The sequence below is a fragment of the Numenius arquata genome, chromosome 5 (assembly GCF_964106895.1).
Source record: "Numenius arquata chromosome 5, bNumArq3.hap1.1, whole genome shotgun sequence".
Classification (NCBI taxonomy): Eukaryota; Metazoa; Chordata; class Aves; order Charadriiformes; family Scolopacidae; genus Numenius; species Numenius arquata.
Window position 1 is genome coordinate 3,466,396 of NC_133580.1, and position 26,640 is coordinate 3,493,035.

General features: G+C 56.9%; 1 protein-coding gene across 1 annotated transcript; it reads right to left on the reverse strand.

Annotated features, from left to right (window-relative positions):
- Positions 1-184: 184 nt before the first annotated feature.
- On the reverse strand, positions 185-26,241 carry NALF2 (NALCN channel auxiliary factor 2). Its single transcript, XM_074148200.1, has 3 exons — positions 25,471-26,241; positions 1,651-1,822; positions 185-597 (listed from the first exon to the last, which is right to left on the reverse strand). The coding sequence occupies exons 1-3, from the start codon at positions 26,239-26,241 to the stop codon at positions 185-187; spliced, it is 1,356 nt and encodes a 451-aa protein (XP_074004301.1).
- Between the last annotated feature and the right edge of the window lie 399 nt (positions 26,242-26,640).

The following is a 26,640-nucleotide window of genomic DNA, read 5'->3' on the forward strand; positions in this document are numbered from 1 at the left end:
GCGCATTAGAGACTCTTCATCACGGGGATGCCCCGCGGCGAGCAGCTCTTGGGGGTATGTGCGGGGGTGTGTGTGTGTGCGTCACCCCCAATCCCGTGCCTCCCATTGGAGGAATAGCATGTTGCCCCCCCTTAGTGGAAAAAAGATCTGGCGTTCTTCTTGGAGGTCGGCTTTCCCCTCCACGTCACTCGTCCCGTGCCACGCTCTCCTCCAAGGCGGGCAGGGCCTCCAGGCTGAGCCCTCTGCCGGCTGCCCCGCCGCCGCCGTGCACGCTCGAGAAGGACACCATGGTGTGGAGAAGCATCAGGACCAGCACGCACAGTCTGATCCTGCTGCTGCCGAGGCGAGACCCTGCGGAGACCGGCAGCAAGGATGGAGAGTGGGGCTGGTGGTACTGGTGGTGGTGGTGGTGGTAGAGGTGGTAGTGGTTCTGCCGCTGGTGATGGAGGTGGGGGTCGTGGCGGTGGAAATGGAGTGACTCGGACGCTGTGGATTTGGGGGATGTGTTGTCGTTGCTGTCTGGGGGGTGGTCGCAGGAGTCCCATTGCACCTCGCAGCACTTGGCCTCCTCGTCGGGCAGCTGGTGCTCCAGCAGCCCTGCGGGAAGGAAGAGGAGGAAGAGGAGGGGGTCAGATCGCGGACAAGGCTGAGGAGGACTAAGCCCCAGTGCCTGCCAGCCACGTGCCACAGGATTGGCAGAGCTTGAGGACCAGGACACCCAGAAACCCGCCAGGACCAGCCCCCAGTGGGGCTGTGAGCCTGCGTGGACAAGTGTGCGGGCAGCGAGCACAGCCCTGGGACACATGCAGGGCACCCCAAACGCTGCTTGTAGCAGTTAAATGTACCAGTCCTGCTTTAATCCCATCACTTTCAGCGCCTTACACACTTGCTTAAGCTTTCAATTAGAGGTAGGGCTTTAATTTCATAGAATCATAGAATGGTTTGGGTTGGAAGGGACCTTAAAGATCATCCAGTTCCACCCACCTGCCATGGGCAGGGACACCTCCCACCAGACCAGGTTGCTCAAAGCCCCATCAAGTCTGGCCTTGAACCCCTCCAGGCATGGGGCATCCACAGCTTCTCTGGGCAACCTGGGCCAGGGTCTCACCACCCTCACAGGAAAGAATTTCTTCCTAATATCTAATCTAAATCTCCCCTCTTTCAGTTTAAAACTGTTACCCCTCGTCCTATCGCTCCACTCCCTGATCAAGAGTCCCTCCCCATCTCTCCTGGAGCTCCTTTAGGTACTGGAAGGGGCTCTAAGGTTTCCCTGGAGCCTTCTCTTCTCCAGGCAGAACAACCCCAACTCTCTCAGGGTGTCCTCATAGAAGAGGTGCTCCAGCCCTCTGAGCATCTTCATGGTCTCCTCTGGACCCATTCCAACAGGTCCATGTCCTTCCTGCTCTAAGCTGTGGGCTGCTGCCGTGTCTCCATCAACCACTGACACCTCACCCCCCTACGGCCACGTATTGGCAGCCAGGCAGTGCTTCACATCTTTCCACGCTCTATCTCCTCCCTCTCTAGCCCAAAAGCTTTCAAAATTTGGCGTGTGGCTTGCGAGGAGTGACGAGGCATGTCCACAACTCCCTTGTCCCGTCCCCCCACCCCGGGGTGTGGGGGAGCCCGTCCCCGCTGCCCGGACCTCCTTACCCGTACAGATGAAGCCAGGCAAACCTCCATAGATCAGCTCATCATTGTCCGGTAACACAAAGGGGCACCTGGTCTGCACCTCCAGGCAGTATTGCTTGCATGGGATCCGGTGTCGGCACTGTTGTTGGGTCACGTTGAAATACTCGGAGCACAGCCAGGCCTTGTAGACAGCCTAGGGGAAGCCACCGAGAGGGACACGTCACCTCCCCGAACGCCGGGGCAGCAGAGACAAGGGGTGAAAGGGGAAAGGAGAACTCTTAGCTGAGAAATGTGCGTCAGTACACGGGGGTCACTCACTGAACTCACCCATCGATTAAAATAAACCGCTGAAGCGCTGGGACTGTGGAACTCATCAAACAAGCTAAATCCACCACAAAAATAAACTGAATTAACCTCACAGACTAACGTCCCCCGCAGACAGGCACTGCCACAGACCGCGGTGACTCCACCAAGATCGGTGGCCCAAGAGCTTGGTCCATCACGTGAAAAAGTCAAGCACCACTTTCTGCCTGTCCCAGAGCATCTTCCTCCTCCTCGAGACGCCCCGCCACTCCCCCGGGGCAGGGTAGGGATTTACTCCTCCTCTAAAGCACTTTGGTCCCCATCGGCTCTGAACGTGGGACACGGGACAGCAAAACAGACCGTGGGGCTGGTCTTCATGGGAAATTTCCAAAGGCTGGAAAAGCTGCCGGCCAGAAGCGGGAGGGCACCACCGGGATGAGGCACAGGCAGCCTCAGCAACCTCAGGCTCGTCCCTTTCTACCACCAAATAACACCTTCCCCACCTTCCCCACCCATCCACCTGGGTCTGGGGAAGATTCCCAATTCATAGAAATCTGGCACATTTTGCTGTGCCGTTTCCTTCGGCTGGAACGGGCAGACCCTGGGGGGGGAACACCTTCATTTTACAGGCGTATTTTGACCCTGGACCGTACCGAGGAGCGGTAGAGATGCCCCTGCGCGCTCCGCTCGCCTTTCCACTGGTTAGAGCTGTGCTTGGCAACCCTTCCAGAAGCAAAAGCAACCCTGGGAGGGGGGTCACCAGCGATGGTGGGTGCAAGGCTGTGCCAAAACCCCTGCCTCTCCAGCCCGTCTGCTCCCCGGTCCCCCTCCCTCGGCTCCACATGAGAAGGGGAGAGAAAGAGGTTTCAGCAGCAGCTGAAAGATGCACCTTCCTCGGCAAAAACCAGCTCTTCCCTTCCACCTCCCGTGCCTCCGTGCCCATCGCAGCCGGGCAGGCACAGCCCAGATGGCTTCGGTTAAGAGCGTATCTGGCGCATCCCCCTTTATCTCCCCAGCATCAGGCACGGGTGGAAATTGTTTGTCTTTGCTCGCTGTAAAAAGGGAGGGAGGTCTCTTGTTTCTCGTGGTCAGCAGTCACTCCCCGGGTTGCAAAGAAACCCCACGACACCGCCGGGAAGAGCAGCCCCCTCCCTGGCACTTCCAGCTCATCTACGAATGTATCTAGGCACTAGCGACAGAGTTAAGGTCACGTTAACAACCACATCCAACTTCCTTTGAAACCAACTAGAAAGGACTCCCCGTGATTCAAAGGGAACGAGTTTCCCTCCTCGGCTTGCTTGGAGAAAACCCCGTGCTCCTCCTTCCAGCTGCATTTTTATTTTCTGGAGGCTTTAAAAACATCACTTCTTTGTTTCCCCATGTTTTCCATAGATCCTTATCATCGTTTGTTTGGACCATGGTAGCGTCTCAGCATTAAAGCTGGTTGGGAAATTCTTGGCAAGTTATTTTAGTTGCCTTTTATTTTTTTTATTTTTTTTTTTTCCCTGGAAAATGCCAAATCATGAAAACCAGAATTTTCATGGAAGCATGTTCGTTTTGGTGAAACTTTCATCACAAAAAGTTTAATCAGGACCAGGACACAATATATGGAGCAAGCCTTTCAGAGCAGTCAATAGCCCTGTGGTCAGGGCTTTCAGCTGGGATGTGGGAAATTCAGCTGCGGTCCTGCTTTTTCTCCCTGGCCCACTGGATGTTAATTATTTAGACAAAGTGGAACAGCTCCAGAGAAGGGACTGACTCTGCAATCAGACTGTGAGGACACAAGTGGGAGGGAAAGCTTCGAGGTCTGGTTCTGCATCTGCCCGAGCTGATTCCCCCGAGGCTGGGGAGGAGGAGGGACGGGCAGGACGAGCGCAGCCCATGCTCCAGAGATGCCACAGCCACGACACGTGTCCTCCCCACCAGCCTCTGCTCCCTCGGGGACCATGTCGGGAGCAAGGGGATAGTGGGGCAGCGAGGAGAACACAAAAGGACCCTTCGGTGGGGTGGCTCATGACACTTCACAAGCGTGATGGGCTTTTCTCCTTTGGGAAAGGATCTATCATTGCTCTCCATGGGACATCAGGATGTAAAGGAGGGTTAGACATCCCAATGGACACTGACACCCTATAGAATCATCACAGAATCATAGAATGTGTTGGGTTGGAAGGGACCTTTAAAGGTGTCATCCATCCAGCCCCTCCTGCAGTAAGCAGGGACATCTTTAACTAGACCAGATTGCTCAGAGCCTCATCAAGCTTGACCTTGAATGTCTCCAGGGATGAGGCCTCCAACACCTCCCTGGGCAACCTGTTCCAACACGTCATCATCCTTATGACCAATGGGGTGGAGAACCAGAAGGTATAAAATAGGCCTCAAACCACCCACCGACTGTCCAGGACTTAGCCAGATGGGACACATCCTTACTTTGGTCCAAGGACTCAACAAGTCTTTGCCTTGACATGATGTTGTTATTTATGCACGACAACAGATGAACACATAATATGGAGCAAACCGGAAAGATCCCTGCCTCGAAGAGCTTGTAGCTTCAAAGATGCGCTATGGGACAGCCCGAAACATGGGGATGCCTCTGCGGGGGACAAACCAAGGGTGGGGACCAAGACATGCAGCCGCCCAGCAGGCAGTGTCCAGGGCAGGGGACACCCCGCAGGCAGGGCCTCCAGTTCACTGGGATGAAGGCGATGCCTTCCCCTTCTCCTCGTTAGAGGACACGGGCATCCCACCTCATCCCACTGGGCTGGGCAGGAAGGGGGCAGGCAGACCTGCTCCCAGCAAGCACTCCTGTGGAAATTGCTATAAAACATGTTTTCTGAAGAGTTTTTCCATCTATCGGGAGATTTAAGAATGCATTTGGGGCGGGGTGAAATTCCTTAATTTCAACCTTCTAAAAATTAGTTATTATTTTAAATATTAGTAATTATCTGAGTTGCTTCTTTTGGCTGCCTTTATAGGCAACAGAGAGAGGGCATCCTGGGGACAAGATGTCCCTCTGAAGCAGCGGAGGACCCCGAGGACCCAGCAGCGAGGGGGCTGGAGCTGCTGCCCTCTTTCCCTGGTGACCGTAGAGGATCTCTGACCGCTCCAGTGTCTAACGCTTGAATTTTAAATGGCTGAAGCTGGGTGGGCTGAATTCTCTCCCAAGTCATAAAGTTTTCAGGATTCAAAACTGGATGCATTAACTGTACCACAAACAGCCTGCAAATTTAAACCAGAATTAAGATACGTACCAGAAAAAGATAATTTGCCACTCGCTTTTTGGTGATTCATCATTTGGGCTTTTTCCATGCCACAAGCCTGCCAGTCACACAGCACCGACAGCGTCCTGCCACGGAGGTCTCTCTCTTGCACACGCTTTTCAGTGCTCCGTGGTAACGAACCATAAATATTAAATAGGTGAAGCCCATCGTTTATATACAGCTCGCACCGTCGTATTTGCTCACAAAAATTCTGCTGCAAATGCTAAGTGACAGCACACCCGGCAGACCCCAGTGTCCGTCCACAAAATATCGCTCTCTCCAACTCCCTGAAAGGAGGGTGTAGCTGGGGGGGGTCGGTCTCTTCTCCCAAGGAACAGGCGATGGGACAAGAGAAAATGGCCTCAAGTTGCACCAGGGGAGGTTTAGCATCATAGAATTGTCTAGGTTGGAAGGGACGTCTAAGACCATCTAGTCCAACCATCAACCTAACACTGACATAAACCATCACTAAACCATGTCACTAAGCACCGTGTCTAAAAGGGTTGTCAAGCTTTGGAACAGGCTGCCCAGGGAAGTGGTGGAGTCCCCATCCCTGGAGGTACCTATGGACATGTAGATGTGGTGCTGAGGGACATGGTTTAGCGGTGGACTTGGCAGTGGTAGGTTGACGGTTGGACTCCATGATCTTAAAGGTCTTTTCCAACCTAAACAGTTCTATTATGGGGAAAGGGATCCAATCTGCAAGGTAATCCACAGCCAGGACACTGCCCAGGGCCAGCGGTGGATGCTGCCCTCCCCAGGATGAGCAGCGGTGCCGGGTTACTGCTCCACGCATCCCTGGGACCCCAACTGTTTGGCGGTGCCAAGGGGACAAGAGAACGGCTGCACGAGGACCCTCACAAGCCATGTCTGCAGGGTAACTGCTCCCCAAGGACAAGATCACCCGTCCTCCCACCCAGCAGCCCCAGGGGACCTTCTGGTGTGCCTGGCCCCGTCTCCCAGCCTGGAGGAGGCGGGTGGAAGGACGAGATGGGGCACACCGGGTCCATCCTTCCCGCTCAGCCTCTTCTCCAGGCCCTCATCTGGCTTCATGTTAGACATCTCCATCAAAGGGACTTTCCCAGCGCCTCCCGAGGAGGTTGTTTTACCGCTGAAAGCACTTATCTCGCTGCCTACAAGTTTTCCTTCGTACTTGACCTACATTTTTCCATCCAAAAGTTCATTCCCTTCAATCATTCCATAAACCATCCCTCTCCCTCCTCTGTGTTTACACATTTCTAATATTTGCAGATGTATCACGCTCCTCATTTAGTCATAACTTAGGCAAGCTCGACTGATTTACTCTCTCACATTTCCTGCCAGTCTGCCTTTCCAGCCCTTTCATCATCCCCGACTCTCCCCCGCGCTGCTTCCCAGGCCCCGCTGGCATCCACGGCTCCCACCTGGGGACACGTGCAGCATGGTGAGGAGGGATGCTACACCGGGTCCCCTGGCAGAGGACCGTGGTTGTCACCTGCACTGTCCCAGCTCTGGCTTTGGGCTGCAGCAACCCAAAATTCGGCCCCGCAGGCAGAAGGGGCACAGGGGACTCCCAAGAGCTTGGTAGGAAGGAGCTCGGGCTCATCCTGCTCTCCTGTGGACACACAGCTTCCACAAGCAGACTCTGCATGGATCTGCACGTTTTCCCCTTAAAATTGTTCTGTTGACTCCTATCAGGGAAGTCCGGCAGAGGGTTGGGTTCTCGGACAAGGACGCTCCCATAAAATTAAGGAAAATACAAAGTGAAAGAGCTGGTGATAGGGTCGACACATTGGAGAGAAGGGATCTCATCCAGAGGGACCTGGACAGGCTTAAGAGGTGGGCCCGTGCCAACCTCATGAAGTTCAACAAGGCCAAGTGCAAGGTCCTGCACGTGGGTCAGGGCAATCCCTGGCACAAATACAGGCTGGAGGGAGAATGGATTGAGAGGGAGTGGAGCCACAGGACGAGGGGTAGCAGTTTTAAACTGAAAGAGGGGAGATTTAGATTAGATATTAGGAACAAATTCTTTCCTGTGAGGGTGGTGAGACCCTGGCCCAGGTTGCCCAGAGAAGCTGTAGATGCCCCATCCCTGGAGGTGTTCAAGGCCTAGGGCTTTGGTTTTCCAACAGCTTTCGATATCTCGGAGCTTACCCCAGGCAAACCGCTTTCTCTTGCCGTTATAAAGGATGTGCAAGAATTTAGCACAGGAAGAAATTTATTCTCTGCTTAAATCAACGGGGAAAACTCGCTGTTTTCCATCCTTGCCCTTTACGGTTTCTTCAGGAAGTGAGTTTGGTTGCCATCAGCGTTTCTTCCCTTCTGTTTGCATTTTTGGCTGATCTCCAGCCTGGGCCAAGTAAATATAAGTGACCTAAACTCCAAAAAAGCTCTATTTCAGTGCCCTCTTCCTGCATTTTTAGCTCAGAGGACTGGCTAGATGACTCCAAGAAAGCACAAGGAGTTTTGCTGCCTAGGAAAGGGGCCAACTTCAGACACTCGATTTATACGTGAGGAGGAGGACAGGCTATCTATCTGCATCCGAATTTTGCAGCTGTGCCGAAACACCCCATCCTAAAAGACATTAAAAAGAAAGGAATTGAACCGGATTTCCAACAGCTGTCTAATTAAGCTACCTGTCTGCTCACTGTCAGCACCAGGGTAGCATCCCCCCATCCAACAGCTTTTCCAGAGTCCTTCTGCGCTCTTAGTATTTCTGCACAAAATAACATCCTCATTTTTTCCAAGTAATTTGGCCATTTCCGACGCCAATCTAGTTGCTGCCGGTATTTTGTAAACGCTGGCACTGCCTGTTGAACCACCCCGGCGAAATTTCGGGAGAAGCAAGGGGAAGGGATGGAGCAGCATCCTTGGGATGCAACACCTTCGCGGAGCATGCGGTGCTCGGGATAGTTGGGATGCCCACCGGGACCACCAGCTGTAATTAACCCAACGAGCTGCTGTTTTCCCCATCAGAGCAGGAATCAACCCTTGGGAAGTTTCCCCAGGAGAAAACCCTACTAATGACGTAGGGCGCCTTGTCCCTGCTGCAACGAACCCTTCTCCTTAATTCGAGGCAGGGGCTGGGGCAGCATCCCTGGCCCGGCACTCGTTTCCCTGGAAGGAGGAAGGATTTGCAGACCGGAGGGGGAGAAGGATAACGAGGGTGGAGAGGGAAGGAGGAAACCTCTTCCTACACAAAATAACCTCATTCTGCACAGAAATGGCAAGACTTGGTACTCGCCCTCCGCTAACCTCACGTCAGAGCCCAGCAGGGATCTCCCCCCATGTAAATGACTTGGAGGGGGGGCCTTTGAGTAGAAAGCCTGGACCCCCAGCCACACGATCACTCGGCACCCTCCCAGCACAGTGCTACCGGCCGATCACAGAATCACAGAATGATATGGGGTTGGAAGGAACCTCTGGAGATCATCTAGTCCAACCCACCTGCCAAAGCAGGTCCACCCACAGCAGGTTGCACAGGAGCATGTCCAGGTGGGTTTGGAATGTCTCCAGAGATGGAGACTCCACCACCTCCCTGAGCAGCCTCTTCCAGGGCTCTGCCACCCGCAAAGTAAAGAAGTTCCTCCTCATGTTTAGGTGGAACTTCGTATATTCAAGTTTGTGCCCATTTCGTCTTGTCCTGTCACTGGGCACCACTGAAAAAAGACTGGCCCCATCCTCTTGACACCCACCCTTTAAGTATTTATAGGTGTTGATCAGGTCCCCCCTTAGTCTTCTCTTCTCCAGACTAAAGAGACTCAAGTCCCTCAGCCTTTCCTCGTAAGAGAGATGCTCCAGGCCTCTAATCATCTTTGTAGACCTCTGCTGTACCCTCTCCAGCAGTTCCCTGTCCTTCTTGAACTGGGGAGCCCAGAACTGGACACCGTACTCCAGATGGGGCCTCACCAGGGCAGAGCAGAGAGGGAGGATGACCTCCCTGGACCTGCTGGTCACACTCTTCCTGATGCACCCCAGGATGCCATTGGCCTTCTTGGCCACAAAGGCACATTGTCGGCTCATGGTCATCCTGTTGTCCACCAGGACTCCCAGGTCTTTCTCCTCAGAGCTGCTCTCCAGCAAGTCAGCCCCCAGCCTGTACTGGTGCAGGGGGTTATTTCTGCCCAGGTGCAGCACCCTACACTTGCCTTTATTGAAGTACATCAGGTTCCTCTCTGCCCTCCCATGGAGGGGACGCCCAAGGAGAGAGTGGAGCTGGTGAGCAGCAGGAATAAGCGGTTACACCAGGAGGAAGCAAATTGGATGCTTTGAGAAACTGAGCGCGAGTTTATACCTTGGCAAAGGAGACCCAGGACTGTGCTCGAGCCAGTGGCCGGGGGTTCACGCTGGAAGCCGCTGGGATGTGCCCTCATGACTCTCTTCCTTCTCTTCTTTGTTGCCACTAAGGCCACGAGCACTCAACGGGGCCACAGCGGCACAGGGGGGGTTCGTGAGCATCCCGCAAGCCCCAAAGAGGAGGGCTCCCTCGGACCAGATGCCACCAGCGCCAGGGAACCTGCCCGAAACCCTCCTCCCCAAACCGCCCCGTTCACCTTCCTTCCCTGCCTGACCCCCCCCTCCCACCTGGCCGAGGCCGAGAGCTGCCCCCTCCCCTCCCGGAACGGTTCCTGGGACTCACATTTCCATCATGGCCTGAGATGAGCATCTGGAGTGGCTGCGCCTCATTAATCTTGGACGCAGGGAAATGAGTACTGCTAATGAGCCGCTCGGGCATCTCTCCAAGCTCTGGCACATCAGGATGCAGCGCGGGAAGCAGGACACGCAGGGCGGGGGGGGAGAGAAGAGCCCCCTTGGATGGCAGAGGATTAAGGGAATGCTAACGTCCACGGCCGGCCAGGAGGAGTCACAAACACAAGCTGCAATGTCCAATTACCATTGTATTCAATTACTGCCGCCTGCAATTCTGACATTAACAATGTTGAGCTTTTTAAACAGCTTTTTTTTTTGTTGTTGGGGTTTTTTTTGTTTTGTTTTGTTGTGTTTTTTTTTTTTTTTTTAAATTAGCCTTGCTATAGGCTGTTCTAACATCATATCTGTAACAGCTGGGTTTTTCGGTAATTTCTTTGATAGTTCTGGAGCTGCGTTATCTCCACCTTGCAACATTCACATGCTCTGGTTTCGGGGAAGGAGGAGGGGGGCAAAAAAACCCCCAACAACCCAACCCTAAATCCCAACAACTGTGTGCGATTATGGTTTTTTTGTATTGTTTTTACTTTTTTTTTTTTTTTTTTTCTCCTTTTTTTATATAATGTTGACTTGCGCCTGGCGATGACAGCGCTGGAGCCGCGGATCCTCCGTTTCACAACCGGGGGAGGCGAGGGCCGGGGCGCCGCTGCCCATTGGACCCCAAGGCACGGAGGGGAGTCAGCATCTGCAGCTCCGGGCACCCCGATGGAGGCTGCCAGCGGGAACGGCATGGGATGGATGGGGACGGGCGCTCGGTGGGAACGGGGACGGCCGCACACAGACTTCTGGATTCTGGGAATGGCACCGGGACAAACCCCGGCTGCTCACCAGAGCCGGTGTTCCTCAAACATCACTGGAAACGCCGTGCCGTTGGATCGGTGTCCCGCTTGCTGCCCATCGAGGGCGAATGGAACATATCCATGCCGGGCTCTCCGCTGCCCTACATCCCACCCCTCTCCAGGGTTTGCTTTCCCAGGAATTTTTCCCCAGCCATCCCATGTGTAACGCCAGTTTGCATCCCGGCTCATCACCCCAGTGCCACGGATGCCAGGACCAAACGGATGCAGGGGAGGCTCTGCCGGGTCCGGCACCGACCAGGCACATCCTCAAGGAGGGTCCTGGGCAGGGGAACCCCCCCGTGCTCCCCCACCCACCTCCCTTCACCTCATTGCTGAAGTCACTCCCAAATTACCCAAAAGCAATGTAAGTCAGAGCTACCTGTTTGCACCACCTTAGTGATTTCACGAAAATGCTCGTAATTTTTAGCGTTTTGGTTTTAATTCCCAGTTCTTGGATTAAAGAAACTCTCTGAATGCCCCTTCTTTTATAGGGAAAGAAAAGCCCCCCAAAATAACGCCCCCTCCGAGCTACTCAAAAGAAGTCTGATACACACACAACTCCCCAAGCGCTCATCTTTCAACACTAAGAGAAAATAGCTTTAAAGCATGACCCCAATGCACCTTATACGCTCAAAGCCCAGGTAACGATCCTATGGCACTGAAGTTCACTGTATCGGGAAGCTTGATGTGCCTCTTGGGAACACCAGGAACCGGGAAAGGACAGGAGAACAAGTGCCTCAAGCTGCCTCTGCAGAAAAACACACACACCTTCAACACCCCTGGGTGTGCTGGGCCAGGGGTAGACCCGGGCACTGGTCAGCAGTGCCAGCTCCCAGCCCGGGGACGGGCACCGCATTTACAGGCTCATGTCTTTGCTAATCTGCTCGTTGCAGCCGAGGGCTGCCACGTGTCTGCGCTGGGGCAGAGGCCAGGGAAAAGCCTGGTCTCATCCCAGCAGATGCAACTCACGCCTTGGAACAAACCCAGGAGGAACAGCCCCTAACTGTGGTTTGTACGGAAACGAGGAGCATCCCCTGGCACAGCGGTGCTCGCAGCATCATTTCGGACACCGGGAGCATCCCCTGGCACAGCGGTGCTCCCAGCATTGCTTTGGAAACTGGAAGCATCCCCTGGAATAGTGGTGCTCACAGCATCACTTTGGACACCGGTAACATCCCCAGGAATAATGGTGCTCGCAGCATCACTTTGGACACTGGGAGCATCCCCAGGAATAACAGTGCTCACAGCGTCACTTTGGACACCAGGAGCATCCCCTGGAATAGTGGTGCTCCCAGCATTGCTTTGGACACCAGGAGCATCCCCTGGAATAGCGGTGCTCACAGCATCACTTTGGACACCGGTAACATCCCCAGGAATAATGGTGCTCGCAGCATCACTTTGGACACTGGGAGCATCCCCAGGAATAACAGTGCTCACAGCGTCACTTTGGAACCGGGAGCATCCCCTGGAACAGCAGTGTTCACAGCATCCCTTTGGACACCGGTAACATCCCCAGGAATAACGGTGCTCACAACGTCACTTTGGAACCGGGAGCATCCCCTGGAACAGCGGTGTTCACAGCATCCCTTTGGACACCGGTAACATCCCCAGGAATAACGGTGCTCACAGCGTCACTTTGGACACCAGGAGCATCCCCTGGAATAGCGGTGCTCGCAGGGACAGAGGTGCAGGACCCTGGGCCACCAGACAGGCAAGCACTGTCTGCTCCCTGCCCAGCGCTGCCCGGAGCCCCTTCCCTCCCATCACAGCTCCCACTTTGCCCAGTGCAGGTCTGCCACCGTGGCCCCGCGGCCATCAGGACTTGGACAAGGCTTACTCCTGTGGTCCAGCTGCCTTCCTGCAGCCCCCCAGCCCTGCTCCTGCGGACCCCAGCCCACTGCAGTAGGCTTCTGATATTGTATCTCTGCTTGAAAACATTAAAATTGCCAGGAAATAGCATTTCCATTTAACCAGCAAACACCACCTTGGAGTCGACGCGTCCTTCCTCCAAGGGAGGATGACGATGGGGTGGAAGCGCTCCGCTCGCTGCTTGCCCACGAGCTCCCAGAGCGCAGACCCCAGCTCTGGCTCCAGCATACGTGATGTTGGCGGCATGTTCAGTCCCGTCCCCCCGTCCCCGTCCCCCCCCCACCCTGGGTCTGTCCCCTCTGTTCGCCCTGTGATTTCTTCTGGCACTGACTACCCGCGCTTGGACAGTGTCTAGTACAATGTGGCCCCAGTCTTGGTGGGCTGCCTGCAGGCGCTGCTGTAAAACAAATGTATTGAATCCAAACAAAATGCACATGGAGCCTGCTCCTTCTGGAAGCGCCTTGGAAGGAAGGAACTGGGCCCCATTGTGCTACAGGCTGCACAACACCAGCGGTAGACACTCTCTGTCCTGAGAAACGTCTGATGCACACAAGCCTGAGAGCGCAGTAAAGGCAGAAAGGACCGGCACTCCCACGCTGAGCCCGCCGAGCGAGAGGGGCAACAGTAAATCTAGACCGCTGCTTTATGCTTCTCCCTTTCAAGAAGGGTTTTGGCTGGGTTTTAGAGAGAAGACCACCAGCTCCCCAGGAAGGCGAGGCCAGGATGGGAGCGTGAAGGTATGCGTGGGAAGGGGATGGACACCAGGAGAGCCGGCCCGGAGACTGGGACAAACCGTCGGTGGTCAGGGAACGGGCAGCTTCTCCTCAGCATCCGGAGGGCTTTGTCCTTCTCCACCTCCCCCTGTGACACTGCACGGCCAAGGCCCAAGGGGGAAGGTGTCCCAGGGCTCGGGGGGAGGCCGGGTCATGCCGGAACTGAGCCCCCTCCCCGGAGCCCGGATCCTGCCAGCTCATGGGGGAGTTCCAGCACACCAGGACAGGCATCACCATCCCAGCCAAGGGGTGGGAAACATCAAACCAGAGCAGCATCACCTGGCCCAAACCAGACTGGATGCTACCCTGGCATGGCAGGCTCGAGCAGCTCCAGTGACACAGATGCTTGGCTGCAGGAATAACCGGATAACAGCTCCTTAACAGCCCCCAGCTGCCTTGTAGAGGGGGACGCACCAAACACAAACACCAAGAGATAGCAAGAGCAGAAAGAAAAGCAGCAGAAGGCAAGAACAAGCCGAGCAGAGGCCGGGAGAGCGGCATTTCGCTCCAGTGCACTTCTTTAAGCAGCTATAACTGAACCACAGCTCAGCTACAACACCAAGGAGAAAACACAGACGTGGATGGGGGAAGCATCCCGCCCCGAGTGCTGGACTCCCGCAGATGCCCGTTGGGAAGAGGAAATCCAGAGGACCATTAACCAGCATCCTAAAAGTAACTCCTGGGGGTTTCAGAGCACCTGGGAAGGTGGGAAGGCTCCATAAGGGAGGCAGAAGGGCTGCTCGTGAGCAGTGATTTCTCTGCGGTACTTGCACTAGGCAGCCCGGCTCCAGAAAGACACGTGCCCACCACTAACCAGCCAGACCCCCAGTGAGGCTGCAGGTAACCTGTGGGTTAGTTAGCAGCCTGGTCTGCTATCAGCCCAATTAGTTGAAAAGTAATTAAAAAAATGCTACGAAGCTGAAGATGAACACGATCGAGTCAGGACAGAGGGAGAGTCAGGTCCCTGCAATCTATTAGCATCACTTGAGGAATTCACTCCCATTAGATACTGCTGTGGCCAGGAGCTTAGCAGGACTCAAAAGTAGATTAAACATTCATACGGATAATGAGAACATCCTGTTACATTAGATAGGATATAAAAAAATAAAGGCTAGACACTTCAGTGCCACGAGCCATAAATTACCCACCAGCTGATGGGGGTGAGGAAGAGGTTTCTCCAGCAGATTGGGTGCATCTACTTCCCAAGGGAGCAGTTAGGCTGGAGCATCGTTTTCGGGAGGGTGTGAGTGCCCAGAGGGCTATGTTGGGGTGTCACGACAGAGCTGCCTTCGCATGGGGAAGGGCCCGATCCTGCACACTGCCAGGAGCCCCTTGTTCTCACTCAAGTGCTTGAATGGTGCACAGCATCCCGCAAGGTCCCATCTGGTACGAAGAGGAACACAACGTGGTACGCACAGGGTCTAAGGCCCACCCCACCGGGGGAGGAACACCCCCTGGCTCGTGCCACGCTTGGTGAATGTCACCAGGAGGTGAGCAGAAGGATCTGGGCTGTCCCAGCTCCTTCAGGCAGCAAAGAGCAGGGAAACAGGAGCGTCCCACCTCGGCAGCCCAGCTTTCAGGCATCTTTTGTGGTCAAAGGGAGGTGCAGTCTCCCACACTGACGCTGGGGTTGTTTGGGCGGCTGCAAGGGCCTGTTACGCTCTTGTGTGCAGGGGTCCCTTAAACTAAAGGCAAATGCAGCAAAAGGTCATTTCCTAGAAGCTTATCACCACTCCTGGCAGCTGCTACTGATGGAGACAACAGGCTGGACACGGCTCATTTCAGACCCAACAGCTGGAACCTCTTTTTTTTCTCCCTGGCTGAACACCATTTGCAGAAATCTCCCCCTCCCTTCCAGGTGGGGCCTGAATGCACCCGGGGAGGTGGGGAAAAACCCAGGATAACTTCCAGTAGCCTCCGTGGGAAGCAGCAGGGAGATGCTCCCGGCTGGCATCACTCCTCCTCAGGCAGCAAGCCTCAAGGGATGTGCTCCTGCGGTGAAGCCTCATCCCTCTGCTCTCCCCCGGAGCAAGCCCAGGACAGGCTGGGGCTCTCTGCTCTGCAAAGCTGCCACAAACACAGCCACACGTCTGCTCGGTCCCCCTGTGCCAGCCCTGCCCGCGGGCTGTCTCCCCCTCCCAGGCCAGCAGCCAGGATGCGGGCAAGCCCCCGGGGGCTCCCCAGGCCACTGCTGCCCGGTGGACCCTCGGAAAGAGCTGGTCCCTGGAGCCCTGGGGCTGCGTGCCCAGCACCCCGTCACCCACAGAGCAACGGGGTTCGGGAGGGATGGCAGCGAGTCACAGGCAGGGTGGTGACAGACGTGACAGGCGAGCAACGGGGTCAGTGTCTTTTTTAACACCGACACGGAGACATGAACTTCCGAAGCACTGTATGAAGGTTAATTATCTAATTATTAAGAGGTGCTTCCTCTGCATTTCCGTGAGAAAGAAGCATCACAGAATCACAGAATGATATGGGGTTGGAAGGGACCTCTGGAGATCATCTAGTCCAACCCACCTGCCAAAGCAGGTCCACCCAGAGCAGGTTGCACAGGAACGTGTCCAGGTGGGTTCTGAATGTCTCCAGAGATGGAGACTCCACCACCTCCCTGAGCAGCCTCTTCCAGGGCTCTGCCACCCGCAAAGTAAAGAAGTTCCTCCTCATGTTTAGGTGGAACTTCTTATATTCAAGTTTGTGCCCGTTAACCTCTTGTCCTGTCACTGGGCACCACTGAAAAAAGACTGGCCCCATCCTCTTGACACCCACCCTTTAAGTATTTATAAGCATAAGTCCAAAGAGCTGCCCTGTGTCCTGGGCTCATGGTTGCCCCCAGGTCCGTGCTCCGAGCCAGCCTCCCGCCCTGGCAGCTACCTGCTCTTCCCAGACAACCTCATTTTAACAGGAGAGCCATGAACGATGACAAACAAGTAACGCATCACGGCAAATAAACGCCACTCTTGCCCAGGTACGCAGAGGCTGCTGCAGACACGGCTTCGCCAGCCGCGCTGAGTGGTAACAGGGGAACACTGGGAAAAGTTCCTAAAAGCCACTGAGCCAAATGCCTTGATTTTCGCAAGCACCTCCTCGGATATGTTTTCCACCAGCACAGTATCAGGCTGATCGGCTCCAAGCGCTTCCAGCCCCAGGTACGACAGTGAGCAGGTTTGCTTTGTGGGCACGGCTGGGTGTATGGCACGGGGTGTGTGTGTGTGTGTGTGTGTGTGTGTCACTACAAAGATCCAAATAACTTACGGGTGTACAGATCCAAACCATGCACTTAGAATTCACCTAGAAACTAAGCAGCAGGCGGCAAAAGTCACAGGACATCGGTGTTGCCGGTGCCCTGCCCTCCTCAAGAGGCAGGCAGATGTCCTGCCTGGATACGGAGATTCCCAACCCCTTCCAGCCCCGTGGGATGCGGGGCCGGGCTGACAGGGACACTGGGCACACTGGGCAGGTTACAACTTTTTGCCAAACAGCATCTCTACAGCTGACCTTTCTGCTAGCGGCCATGCCCTGAAGATCTCCAGGGATCAGGTAAGGATCTGGAGACCACATCCAGGAGCAAACCCCACCCCCGTCAGCATTAGGCAACCACTGCAAGGAGCCAGCAAAACACGTGGGGCTTCTCCATCCCAGTAACACTCCTCCAGTCACCTACCTGTGCCTGCTCCTGCCGAGCAGCCCAAGGAATTGGGTGGGACCAGGGGTGCCCAGACACCTCGGAAACCTTTGGGATGGAGAAGGAAGCGGGGACTGCAGGGACCATCTCAAACATACCCTGGGAGAGCTCTACAAACCAAGCCAGCATCTGAACACCCAGATATTCCCTCTCCCCATGCTGGGGGGGCTGCAGACCCGTTAGCAACAGCTCACACAAGGCAGGGGGGAAGATCAGCTGCCGCTGGTGAAATAATCATCACCAATGTCTCACCCTGCTTTTCCTGGGCTCAGCCAGGGCTGCCAGACCCTGCCTGCTCCCCCTGCCTAGATGGAGCTCAAAGAGCTGGGAGCACCCCAGGTGTGGGGAACACACAGAGGAGGAAGAGGAGGAGGAGGAGGAGGAGGTGGTTGTGGGTGAGGACTTCTCCCTACCTCCACGAGCATCTCCTGCCCTGGTTTGCAGAGGCAGGTCTGTGCAGAGGTTGGTAACGCAGCTGCTGGGGAACGTTCTGGCTAAAGGTTTTTTCCCTCGTTTTTTGAAAATGCCAGTTCTTGGAAACTGCAGCATCTCATGGGAAGACAGTAGCTCAGGGATGCTTCCCTGCTCTAGAACGGAAATTCTAGTGAAACCAGGTGGAGGCCCCCCACAAGTGAGGCTGGAGGGGACATGAGGTGGGATGGAGGAGGCTGCCCTGGGGTTTCCCCCCAGGGAAACCAGCACATGCCAGAACCAGGGGCTTTGGAGAAGATGCTGGAGACCCCATCGTGAGGAAGAAACCATCCAGAGCAAAGCTCCCATCCAACCTCAGGCTGTTGGTAGTTGGTTTGTATCCTCAAGCATGAGGACATACATCTTTTTACAGCTTATTTCTTGGTTATGGGGTCATTCTCCAGTTCTCCTTGCCACAGTGCCTCCCTTTGCCCTCCTGTGCCAGGGACCTGTTGCCATCCCTCCCACCCCTTCGCAGCCTCCATCCACCAGGAGCGCTGCAGAAGCTGCCGTGCAGAGGTGAGATGTCAGCCGAGATGCCAAATATGTGTATCTTTTACTCCTGAGGGGAGGAGCAGGTCAGCCAGTGTTTCCTTCTCCAGCTGGGACCAAGAACACCGGGATGCTCATGCAGGCAGGGCTCTGGAAAACCAAAAACTTGTCAGGGGATGCCCTCTAACACTGCCTTTTTTAACGCAACGGCCACATCAGCAGAGTTTGGGGGAGCCCACACAGGCTGTGTGCGCCCAGCACCGCTCCTCCCTCTGACACCCCAGGAGCACAGCAGGGAGAGAGACCCCAGGGAGAAGCCAAGAGCAAAATCTAAGTGAGGAAGAGGAGTGAGGCTGAAGTGGCCGAGCCTCCCCAGGCAGGCAGCTGCCGGTTCTGCCCACGGGGAGCTGGGGCTGCAGGCAGCGTGGACAGATGGCTACTTCTCACCCAAGCAGCCTCCGCGTCTCATTCACAGATTTGCTGTCCCTGAGTCATTGCCCTTCAAACGACAGCGGAGCCGAGCTTCCTCTGCGTGGAGCCAGGCATGAGTCGCATCCTAATGGCATCCCGGTGACAGCGGGAATAGCCCCCGGCAGCCAGGTATATCCTGTGTTCCTGCCTCTGCTGCCTGCCTGCCTGCTGCCTCCCACCTGGCAGGCAGCTCTGGAGCCAGGCAGCAGAGGAAAAGCCCCAAGGGGCATCTGTGGGGCCAGGCCTAGGGTGGTGGGATGTCTCGAAGAGACCCTGCTGCCTCCCGGGGTGCAGAGGGGCTGGAGTTGCTGTGTGCGGTCCTTGGGGGTCCCAGGAGCGCGGGGTCTCTGCTATGGGGAGAGGCCAGGCTGTGCGTGATCCCTGCCGTGCACAAAAGGCTCAATTCCCAGTGCAAAGGATGCCCATCCCTGGACGAGGACCACTTGAAGCCCTTTGCATGGACAGGTCCATGATGTCCTAGGGTCACGCAGACACTGTGTGCATCCTCTCGGTGCCTGACTTTGGGGAAGGTGCTGCCCCCTCTTCCCTGGCAGCGCCAGGATGCTGGCACGGCTGGCACTCGGAGTCACACGAGCAGATCCCTTTGTCCGTGGGGACAGCATGTATCGCTGCACGGTATGAAAAGCAGCATCGCGAGCCGTCCCTCATCTGGGCCACCCCAGGCAGCCCGTGGCAACGGATGTGTACAGCAAGGGGGGGCTGGGGGCGGACTGTGTCATTTTACCAGGTCACACATTTTGCCGATACTGTCACACACGCTGCTGAGCTCACCGATTCCCAGAGGCTGCCTGTGCCCAAGGGGACCATGGCACGCCGGATGCTTTCCAAAAGGCATCGTTAGCTGCTGAGGTATCGCACCGCACCTGGGCCACCGGCACTGAGCCTTGACCTCCGAGGGACTCGTTCCACCCCACCGGTGAAACCCCCGTGTGCATCGTGCTCCCAGGGACAGGGCACACACGGAGAGGAACCGGGGATCGCACGCATCCAGCACCGGCGGCGGCAGGCACAGCCGGGAGCACACGGGTGCAGGAACAGGCGCTGGCGCCTGCGTCACTTGTAGCTACTTGGTGACAGTTTGATGGAGACAGATCTCTCACCCTCCCTCGCGCTCCTTCCTGCACCATTTGCCGACCTGCCTGTTGCTGCTGCACGGAGACTTGCTGCCTTTATAAACTTCTCTTTTTTTTTTTCCCCTCAAGCACCACCGACAGATGTTAACAGGACTAACAGACACCCAACAACTTGCCCAAAGCAGGCGGCCAAAACCCACTGAAATCAGTGGTAAATCCCGCCCCCCCATTCACACCTACCACCAGTCAAATGCTGGGGGGCAGCCCCCCACGGCCACTGCCTCCACCCCAAAGCTGCTTCGCCCCACAGCAGCCGCGTGGGTCCGGCCACCAGCCCACCGCGCACCCCCAGGCACCTTGAGATGTCTCAACCCTAAGCAAAGCTCGGGAAGGTCCAAGCCCTGGCTCAGCATCCCCCATCCCTCCCGGCCCACAGCGCTCCCACGTGTCCCACACACCACTGGAGCATTTCTGACACCTTGCCACTTTTTTTTTTTTTTTTCATTACAGAGAAAACTCCTTTCATCAGCCAAGTTTTCGGTTCCTCTGTTTTTCCATCTTTGATCTCTGTTTTCAAGCATCTAGGTGGCACCTGGCAGAAGGCGCAGGAATCCGGCCGTGCCAGAGGCTGTGCTCGCAGTAACCGCACACCTAACCCCACGCGTTCCTCCCGCTCAAATTCTTCGTGCCATTTAATCACATCTTTGGGCAGGGCTGAAAGAAATGACCTTTCCTTACGTGGAACCGGTGCGTAACGTGGAGCCGAGTGCTCTGCTAAGCTCGTGCATTCCGTCTTGCTAGAATTGCCGGATTACCGTTGGAATTACTCCGGAATTTATTTATTTTTTTTCCACCTCATGAAATGCTAGTAAAGCTCCACCTCACCGGCCAGGCTTGCCTCTTGAAGAGAAGCTCCAGGTGAAGACACCAGAGCTGCACCAGGGTGCTCTAAGGCTGGGAGGCCACTAATGCTGCAAGAGGGGAGCAGGCACCCAGCCCAGGGCGCTGGGGAGGTGGCTTTGCAGTCGCCCATCGCCAGATTTGCTGCAAGCCTCAATATTAACGTGACCTGTCAGGTGGGATAGCCCTCCCTGGAACTTCACATTAACAACAACAACAAAAAAAAAACAAACAAAAAAAAAAGGCAAGATTTTGGTGAAACCGCTTTTGCTGTGGGTTTCGAGCGACCTCTCCTCTGTGCACGGGGTCTCCGGGCAACAGGCTCCGAGCCGCAGTGCACCAGGTTGAGCAGCATTTTGGATAAGCCCAGCCCAGCCAAACTCAACTCCAGCTGCTTTTGCGAAGGTAAACCGCTGCTTTGGTTCCTCCCAGAGGCATCCCCAGCCCCGAGGTGCCCCCGGGACGTTGCCCTCCCAAAGCTCCCAGCCCCATTGTGTTTGGGTTTCCAGGAAGATGCTCCGCAGGGAGGGATGCTGAGCAGAGACACAAAACGCTGATGCTGTTTCTGGTGAAACAAGAGCAAGAAAACAAGTCCTTTGGAGGGTGTTGAACCTGGGGGCTACAGATTTGCTTCCCAGCAGCTCAGCGTGGGCTGTGCCACATGATGTGGTGGCACTTTACAGCAGGGACCGGCCTCCACTCTCTCACCCCATCGCCTGGACACCCACAGCAGGGAAACACCGGCACGTCGCAAAAGCCTCGGGAGCGAAATCCTGCCCTGCCAGGCTCCCCGAAACGGGCTCTCCGGTAGGTAATGGAGAAACCAGAGGTGAAGAAACAGATCTGGCCAGGGTCACAGCAGGATTCAACAGCCACTGGCCCACGCGTGCAGAGTAAACCCTGGTAATCTAATAAAATTTGAGATGGTACAGGTCCTGTCCAGCCTCTCCTTCCCACCAGCGCTCTGTTACCAGCCCCGGCCCTGCAGCTCCTGCCTGTCAGCCCTTCTCTCTCCACAGCTTTGTTTCTTGCAACCTAATGAGTCCTTAATTCAGCAGGCTTTGTCCCATAGATCTTGATTTGCCCTCGCACCGGTGGGAACGTGCGCTTTGAGGCTGGTGGTGAGGGAGACGGCACAAACACAGCGCTCTGCCTTTACAGAAGCAAACCCCTCGTCTGGCGGTGGCCGAGCTGGAGCAGCTCTGCTTTTTTTTTTGCCTGGTTAGAAAGACAGAAAAAAAAAAAAAAAAAAAGGCACAAACCAGCCATAAGCATCCCGCAGGGCACCACTTTGGAGGGCTCGTGTGCCCCAAGGGCTGCTGCCGCCCCGCGTTTCCCAAGGGACAATCAGCTGCAACATCCACGTCCCTGGAGCTGTGACCTCCTCCAGCCCTTTTGCTACCAAGGTGTCACCACAACCACCCAGCGCAGGAAGTTCATCGTGTTTCGGGGTGACGAAGGGTATGAGTTGGGCGGAAAAGGGGAGATGGGGGTGGCAGGCACGTGCTCCCCACTCATTTAATGAATTTTCCCTCTTATAGGTAGAAAAAACCCAAGTATTATCGACACGGTCTATGTACATCAGCACTAACCAGCACCACGAGCCCCAGGAGCTGCCACTCGGCTCTTCTTCACTGCAAGAGGCGAAATGTATTTCAGAAGATGGACGGACCATGTGGACCAGCTTCGTCCCTTCCCTCCCTCCCCGGTTTTCAGGGTGCGGGGGGACCTGCCCACGGGGGGGCTGCGAGAGCCAGACCTCCACGGAACCCCATCAAATGCCAAATTGCCAACAAACAATAAACCCGAGAAAGGTATTTTTCACGTTTCCCTGTCTCTCAGCCAGGGGGATTTGTGGTGATAGTCGTAGGAGTAAGAAGCAAAATGTTTTCGGAGTATGATTCGGAAGCCGACGGCGCTGCACGGGAATAACGACGACGTACGCAGAAAAGTGGGATCTGCCTGGGAATTATTTCCGAGCAGCAAATAAAAAAGGCCTAGGAGAATATTACAGCAATGAGTAATCTAAGCAGCCGAGTTACACAGAGACCCCACCATTTCATGGCATTTCTATCTCCCGCAGCTCCCAGCCTTTCCTGAGCGCTCCCCCGAGCTCCGGGCACGGACGGATCCGGGGTTTGGATACTTCAGGATGCTGCTCACCCCCCGCAGCACCCACCTTTCCCTGGCCGAGCACAGCACCCCGAAACCGTGGGCAGCCCTCAGGATAATATATCAGCAGGGAACGACGGGACTCACGTGCCTCCCGAAACCAACCCGTCACCCTCAGTCGTTCCCAAGTTTTTAACTCGGGATCAAACCTGCTGCTTTGTAGGTGGCTCCGGTGGGGCTTTTGTTGTTGTTATTTTAAAGCAGATGCAATAAAGAGCCAAAACCACCGGGGTGAGTCGGCTGCCAAAGAGCTCGGTGTGTGCTGTTTAGAGAGCCGCGCCGCTCCTTGGGGACAAAATTCCGGGGGGATACGTGGCTCTGCAGAGCGAGGCTGTGTGCAGGTGAGCTGGAGCCGCTCTGTGTCTCTGCCTTGTTTTTCCAGCCGCTCTTACGGAATAGGACGGATGGAAATGGGAGGCAGCACTAACCCCCCTCCAGCACTAACCTCCCTCTGCGAGCGCGGTCCCCTGCCCCGCACACTCACCCAGCCCCAGAAATATTATTTAATTCCTATTTACCCAGCTACACGGCTCTCTGCAGCCGGAGTCCCACTCCAAGGATTTTGCGTGAGCCTCTCACGCCAGCTGAGCTATTATATTTTCCTCCCCTCCTCTCCTATTTTCCTGTCATTTGCTCTCATATGTTGTCACCATCGAGCAGTAGCTCGCTGCCGTCGCTTACAAGCGGGTATTCATTCACACGAGCAGCCGCCAGTCACATCAGAAAATGCAGTATTATTCAGCATCTGGAAGGGAATTACAAATTCCTCCAAATTCAGGCTGCTTTAAAAAAATCCCGCCGGCCAGATGTTTTTTTTTTTTTTTCCATCGCCAACCACGACAAAGGAGTAACCGCAGCCCCCCCGCCGAAGTCCAGGGGACTGGAAATCAGGCCACAACTCGCTCCTGGCCACCACGGCGATGAGTTTGGCGTTAGCCTCCTTTCACAAATGGGGAACAGCCACCAAGAGGGTGAGGTGGAGGCTCGCAGCCGCGAAAGCCTAAAGTGAGGCACCTAAATACATAAGGAAGCACCTTAAATAAGCGGCCCGATTTCCAGGGGGGGGGCTGAAACGAGCGGGAGCTTGCGAGGGCTCGGGTGGGTGCGTGCAGACTCGGGCACCCGCACTGGAAATCTCCTCGCCGGTGGCCCAGGCGAGCACGTACAGGTTGTCCCGGCTGCTCGCAGCCTCCTGTTGCTTCCCAAATGCCGCCTGCGAAATCGCAAAGCTGGCGCTCGCGGAGGCTCTAAGGATGCCACCGCCGATGTGACACGGAGCAAGCGAGGAGGTACGCGCCTCGCCGCTGCTGCCTTCAGCCCCACATCTCCTAAGCTCGTTTCCTGCTTTCTCATCAAGGATGTTAAGACCAGGGACAGTTAATGAGGACTCATCTAAGCACGGCTCTGTTTCTAGATGCTTTACAGTCCATGGGAACATCTCCTCGCCCAAGACCCAAAGGTAACGATTATTATTATCTTTCTTTGCTTCTCTCTCTGGGTATCTACACCAGTGAGCACCAGACGGTTGGACTGGGCAGAGACGGACGCTTAAGCCTGAAGTTGGGGTGTCTGTAGGCACTACCGGACACAGCGTGGGAAGACCCCACTTCTGCTGGTGCCCCGGGAGTGGGAGCAGCACGACGGCTGGCAGCCCCGCATCCCTTCATTCACCGTGGAAGCGGAGCAGCAGGACCCAAGCGCTCGGGGTGTGGGCTGAATACTACGTACCTTTGAAACCGCGGGGGGAATTTGGGCAAGCAGATTGTAATTACCTGGCCTGGCACTGGCCCAGAACGCCACCACTAGCTCCTTTCCAAAACCGGCTCCTTACAAAAAGCGATGCAGAAACGCGGGCCTGAGAGCGGCGGCCAGGATCTCGCCGTTGTGCCCTTGACGAAAGACACCACCTCGGTGTCCCCAGCGCTGCGCCCCGGGTGCTGCTCCCGTGCTTTCCCAGGGGACGGGCTCCACGCCGAGAGCCACCCGCACCACCACCACAGCACCAAGCGTCCCTCAAAACTCTCCCAGAAGAGCAGCGTCCTGTCACCGGGGGGGATGCTCTGCCACCGTCCCTCTGGGGGACCATGCTGTAACACACCCCGCTGCCTCTCCCCCAAGATACGGCTCTAAGAAAGGGAAGCAGGTTTAATTATGGAGACCATTACGCTTCCCGGAGGCGATGCCTGGAGGGAGCACGCACAGGTGAGCCAGGCAGCTCAGAGCAGGCGCAGGCTGGAGGAGCCGCGGCGCTGGGGCTCCTGAGAAAGCAGGGGAGCGCCCAGCAGAACCGCGCCGGGCTCGGGACGGAGATGCGACCATGGCTCTCATTTTGGAGAGGAGATGGTCACCGTGCTGAGGCTCCATCCGACTGATGCCGGAGGAGGCAACCCATTCACTCTCGGAACACGGACCGTACCCTGGGGCTGGGGACGATCAGTGACACTGTGGGGCAACGCCAAGGGAGAGGCACATCCCGGCCCATCTCCTTGGGGAGAAGGGATGGAAGGGATGGAAAACAGCTGCTGCGTGCGGGGAAGGGGCTCCGGCGCCGTAGTTCATCTCAGGTCACCGCTCGTCTACGCACCTCGGCTTAACGACGGCCGGGCAGAGCCCTGGGCTCCCCCAGCCCTGCGCAGCACCCCTCGGCAGCAGGCCAGAGGCGGGGGTGAGGGGCCCCCCGCCTGCCCCAGCTCAGCCTGTGCGTGTAGAGGGGTGCGGGTGAGGCCGGTAGGGAGCGGGGTGCCGGGAGCCGGCCGACGCGTGGGGGGGAGGAGGGGGGTAAACGAGAGAAGTGACGGGGGACGGGACGCCCCGCAGCACCCCCCTTCCTACCTTGCAGTCCGTCAGGCAGGATCTGACCGAGTACTCTTCCGATTGCAAGTACTTCTCCAGCAAGAGGTCGAACTCCTCGTATTTTTCCTGAGCGTGTTGGTCCAGCCGCTGGTACGCCTGGACGCAGCTGCTACAGGCCTCCCCGCCCAGAGCCCCTGCCGCCGCCGCCACCAAGTCCACCATCAGGTTGTCCACGCTGCAGTCCAGGCCGTCTGGGCCGGCCATCTCCCGCAGCAGGTCCCAGATCGTGTAAGTATCACAAAAGGAGAGGTTGAAGTTCCTAAAGTAAGCCTGCAGGAAGGTCCTCTTGGAGGAGGGAGAGGCGAAGAAGGGGGCGGCGGCGGCGGCGGCGGGGGGCGAGCGGAGGGGCGCGCCGGCCGGGGAGCCCCGCGGCCGCTGCAGGGCCTGCAGCCGGGCGCAGGCCGAGTCCAGGTCGCCGCGGGCGGCGGGGCAGGGGCCGGGGGCCCGGCTGAGGTTACCGAGCAAGGCCTCGCAGCTGCCGCCCGCCGGTTCGGCCGCCAGCAAGGCCCGCGGCCCGCGGCTCCGCGCCCGCCCGGCTCCGCTCCGCTCCCGCGCCCGCAGCTTGGCCCCGGCGCAGAGCCACAGATGGTCGGAGAGGAGGACGGTGAAGAAAAGGAGGGAGGCCAGCGAGAGGCGCCATTTCTGCGCCCGCTCCGGGTCGGCCACCGGCTTGTCGCTGCGGCGCGGCGCGCAACAGACCGCCCCGCCGGCGGCACCCCCGCGGGGGTACATCCAGGCGCCGCGGATCATGCTGCGGGGGCGGCGCGGGGGGGGGGGCGGCGGCGGCGGCGGGGCGCGCCGCGCTGCCGCCGCTGTCACCTGCGCCCGCCGCGCCGCGCCGCCGCCGCCGCCGCCGCCATGCCCGCGCCCCCGCCTACAGGCCGGCCGCCGCGATGCCGGCTCGGCCCCGCTCCCCGCCCCGGCACCGGTCCCGGCACCGGCACCGGCGCGCCGCCCGCCGCTCGGGGGCATGCCCCGGCCCCGCTCACTCGGCTTTCCGCTTCCCCGTCGGTTGCGACAGCTGGCGGGCCCCGCCGCGCCCGCCGCCGCCGCCGCCGCCGGGCCCCATTGCCCTCAGTCTGTCGCCATCTTCGGCCGCGCCGCCAACACCTTGAGGAGCCGCGTCGCCCTGCGCCTGCGCGGTTCCCC

Bases quoted from the DNA above. Each gene is read 5' to 3' on its own strand.
- NALF2 (XM_074148200.1), bottom strand. From the start codon at position 26,241: ATGATCCGCGGCGCCTGGATGTACCCCCGCGGGGGTGCCGCCGGCGGG. The intron at 1,823-25,470 runs GTAGGAAGGGGG...GGCTTCCCCTAG, and splicing joins CCTGCCTGACGGACTGCAAG to GCTGTCTACAAGGCCTGGCT. The intron at 598-1,650 runs GTAAGGAGGTCC...TCCTTCCCGCAG, and splicing joins GCCTGGCTTCATCTGTACGG to GGCTGCTGGAGCACCAGCTG.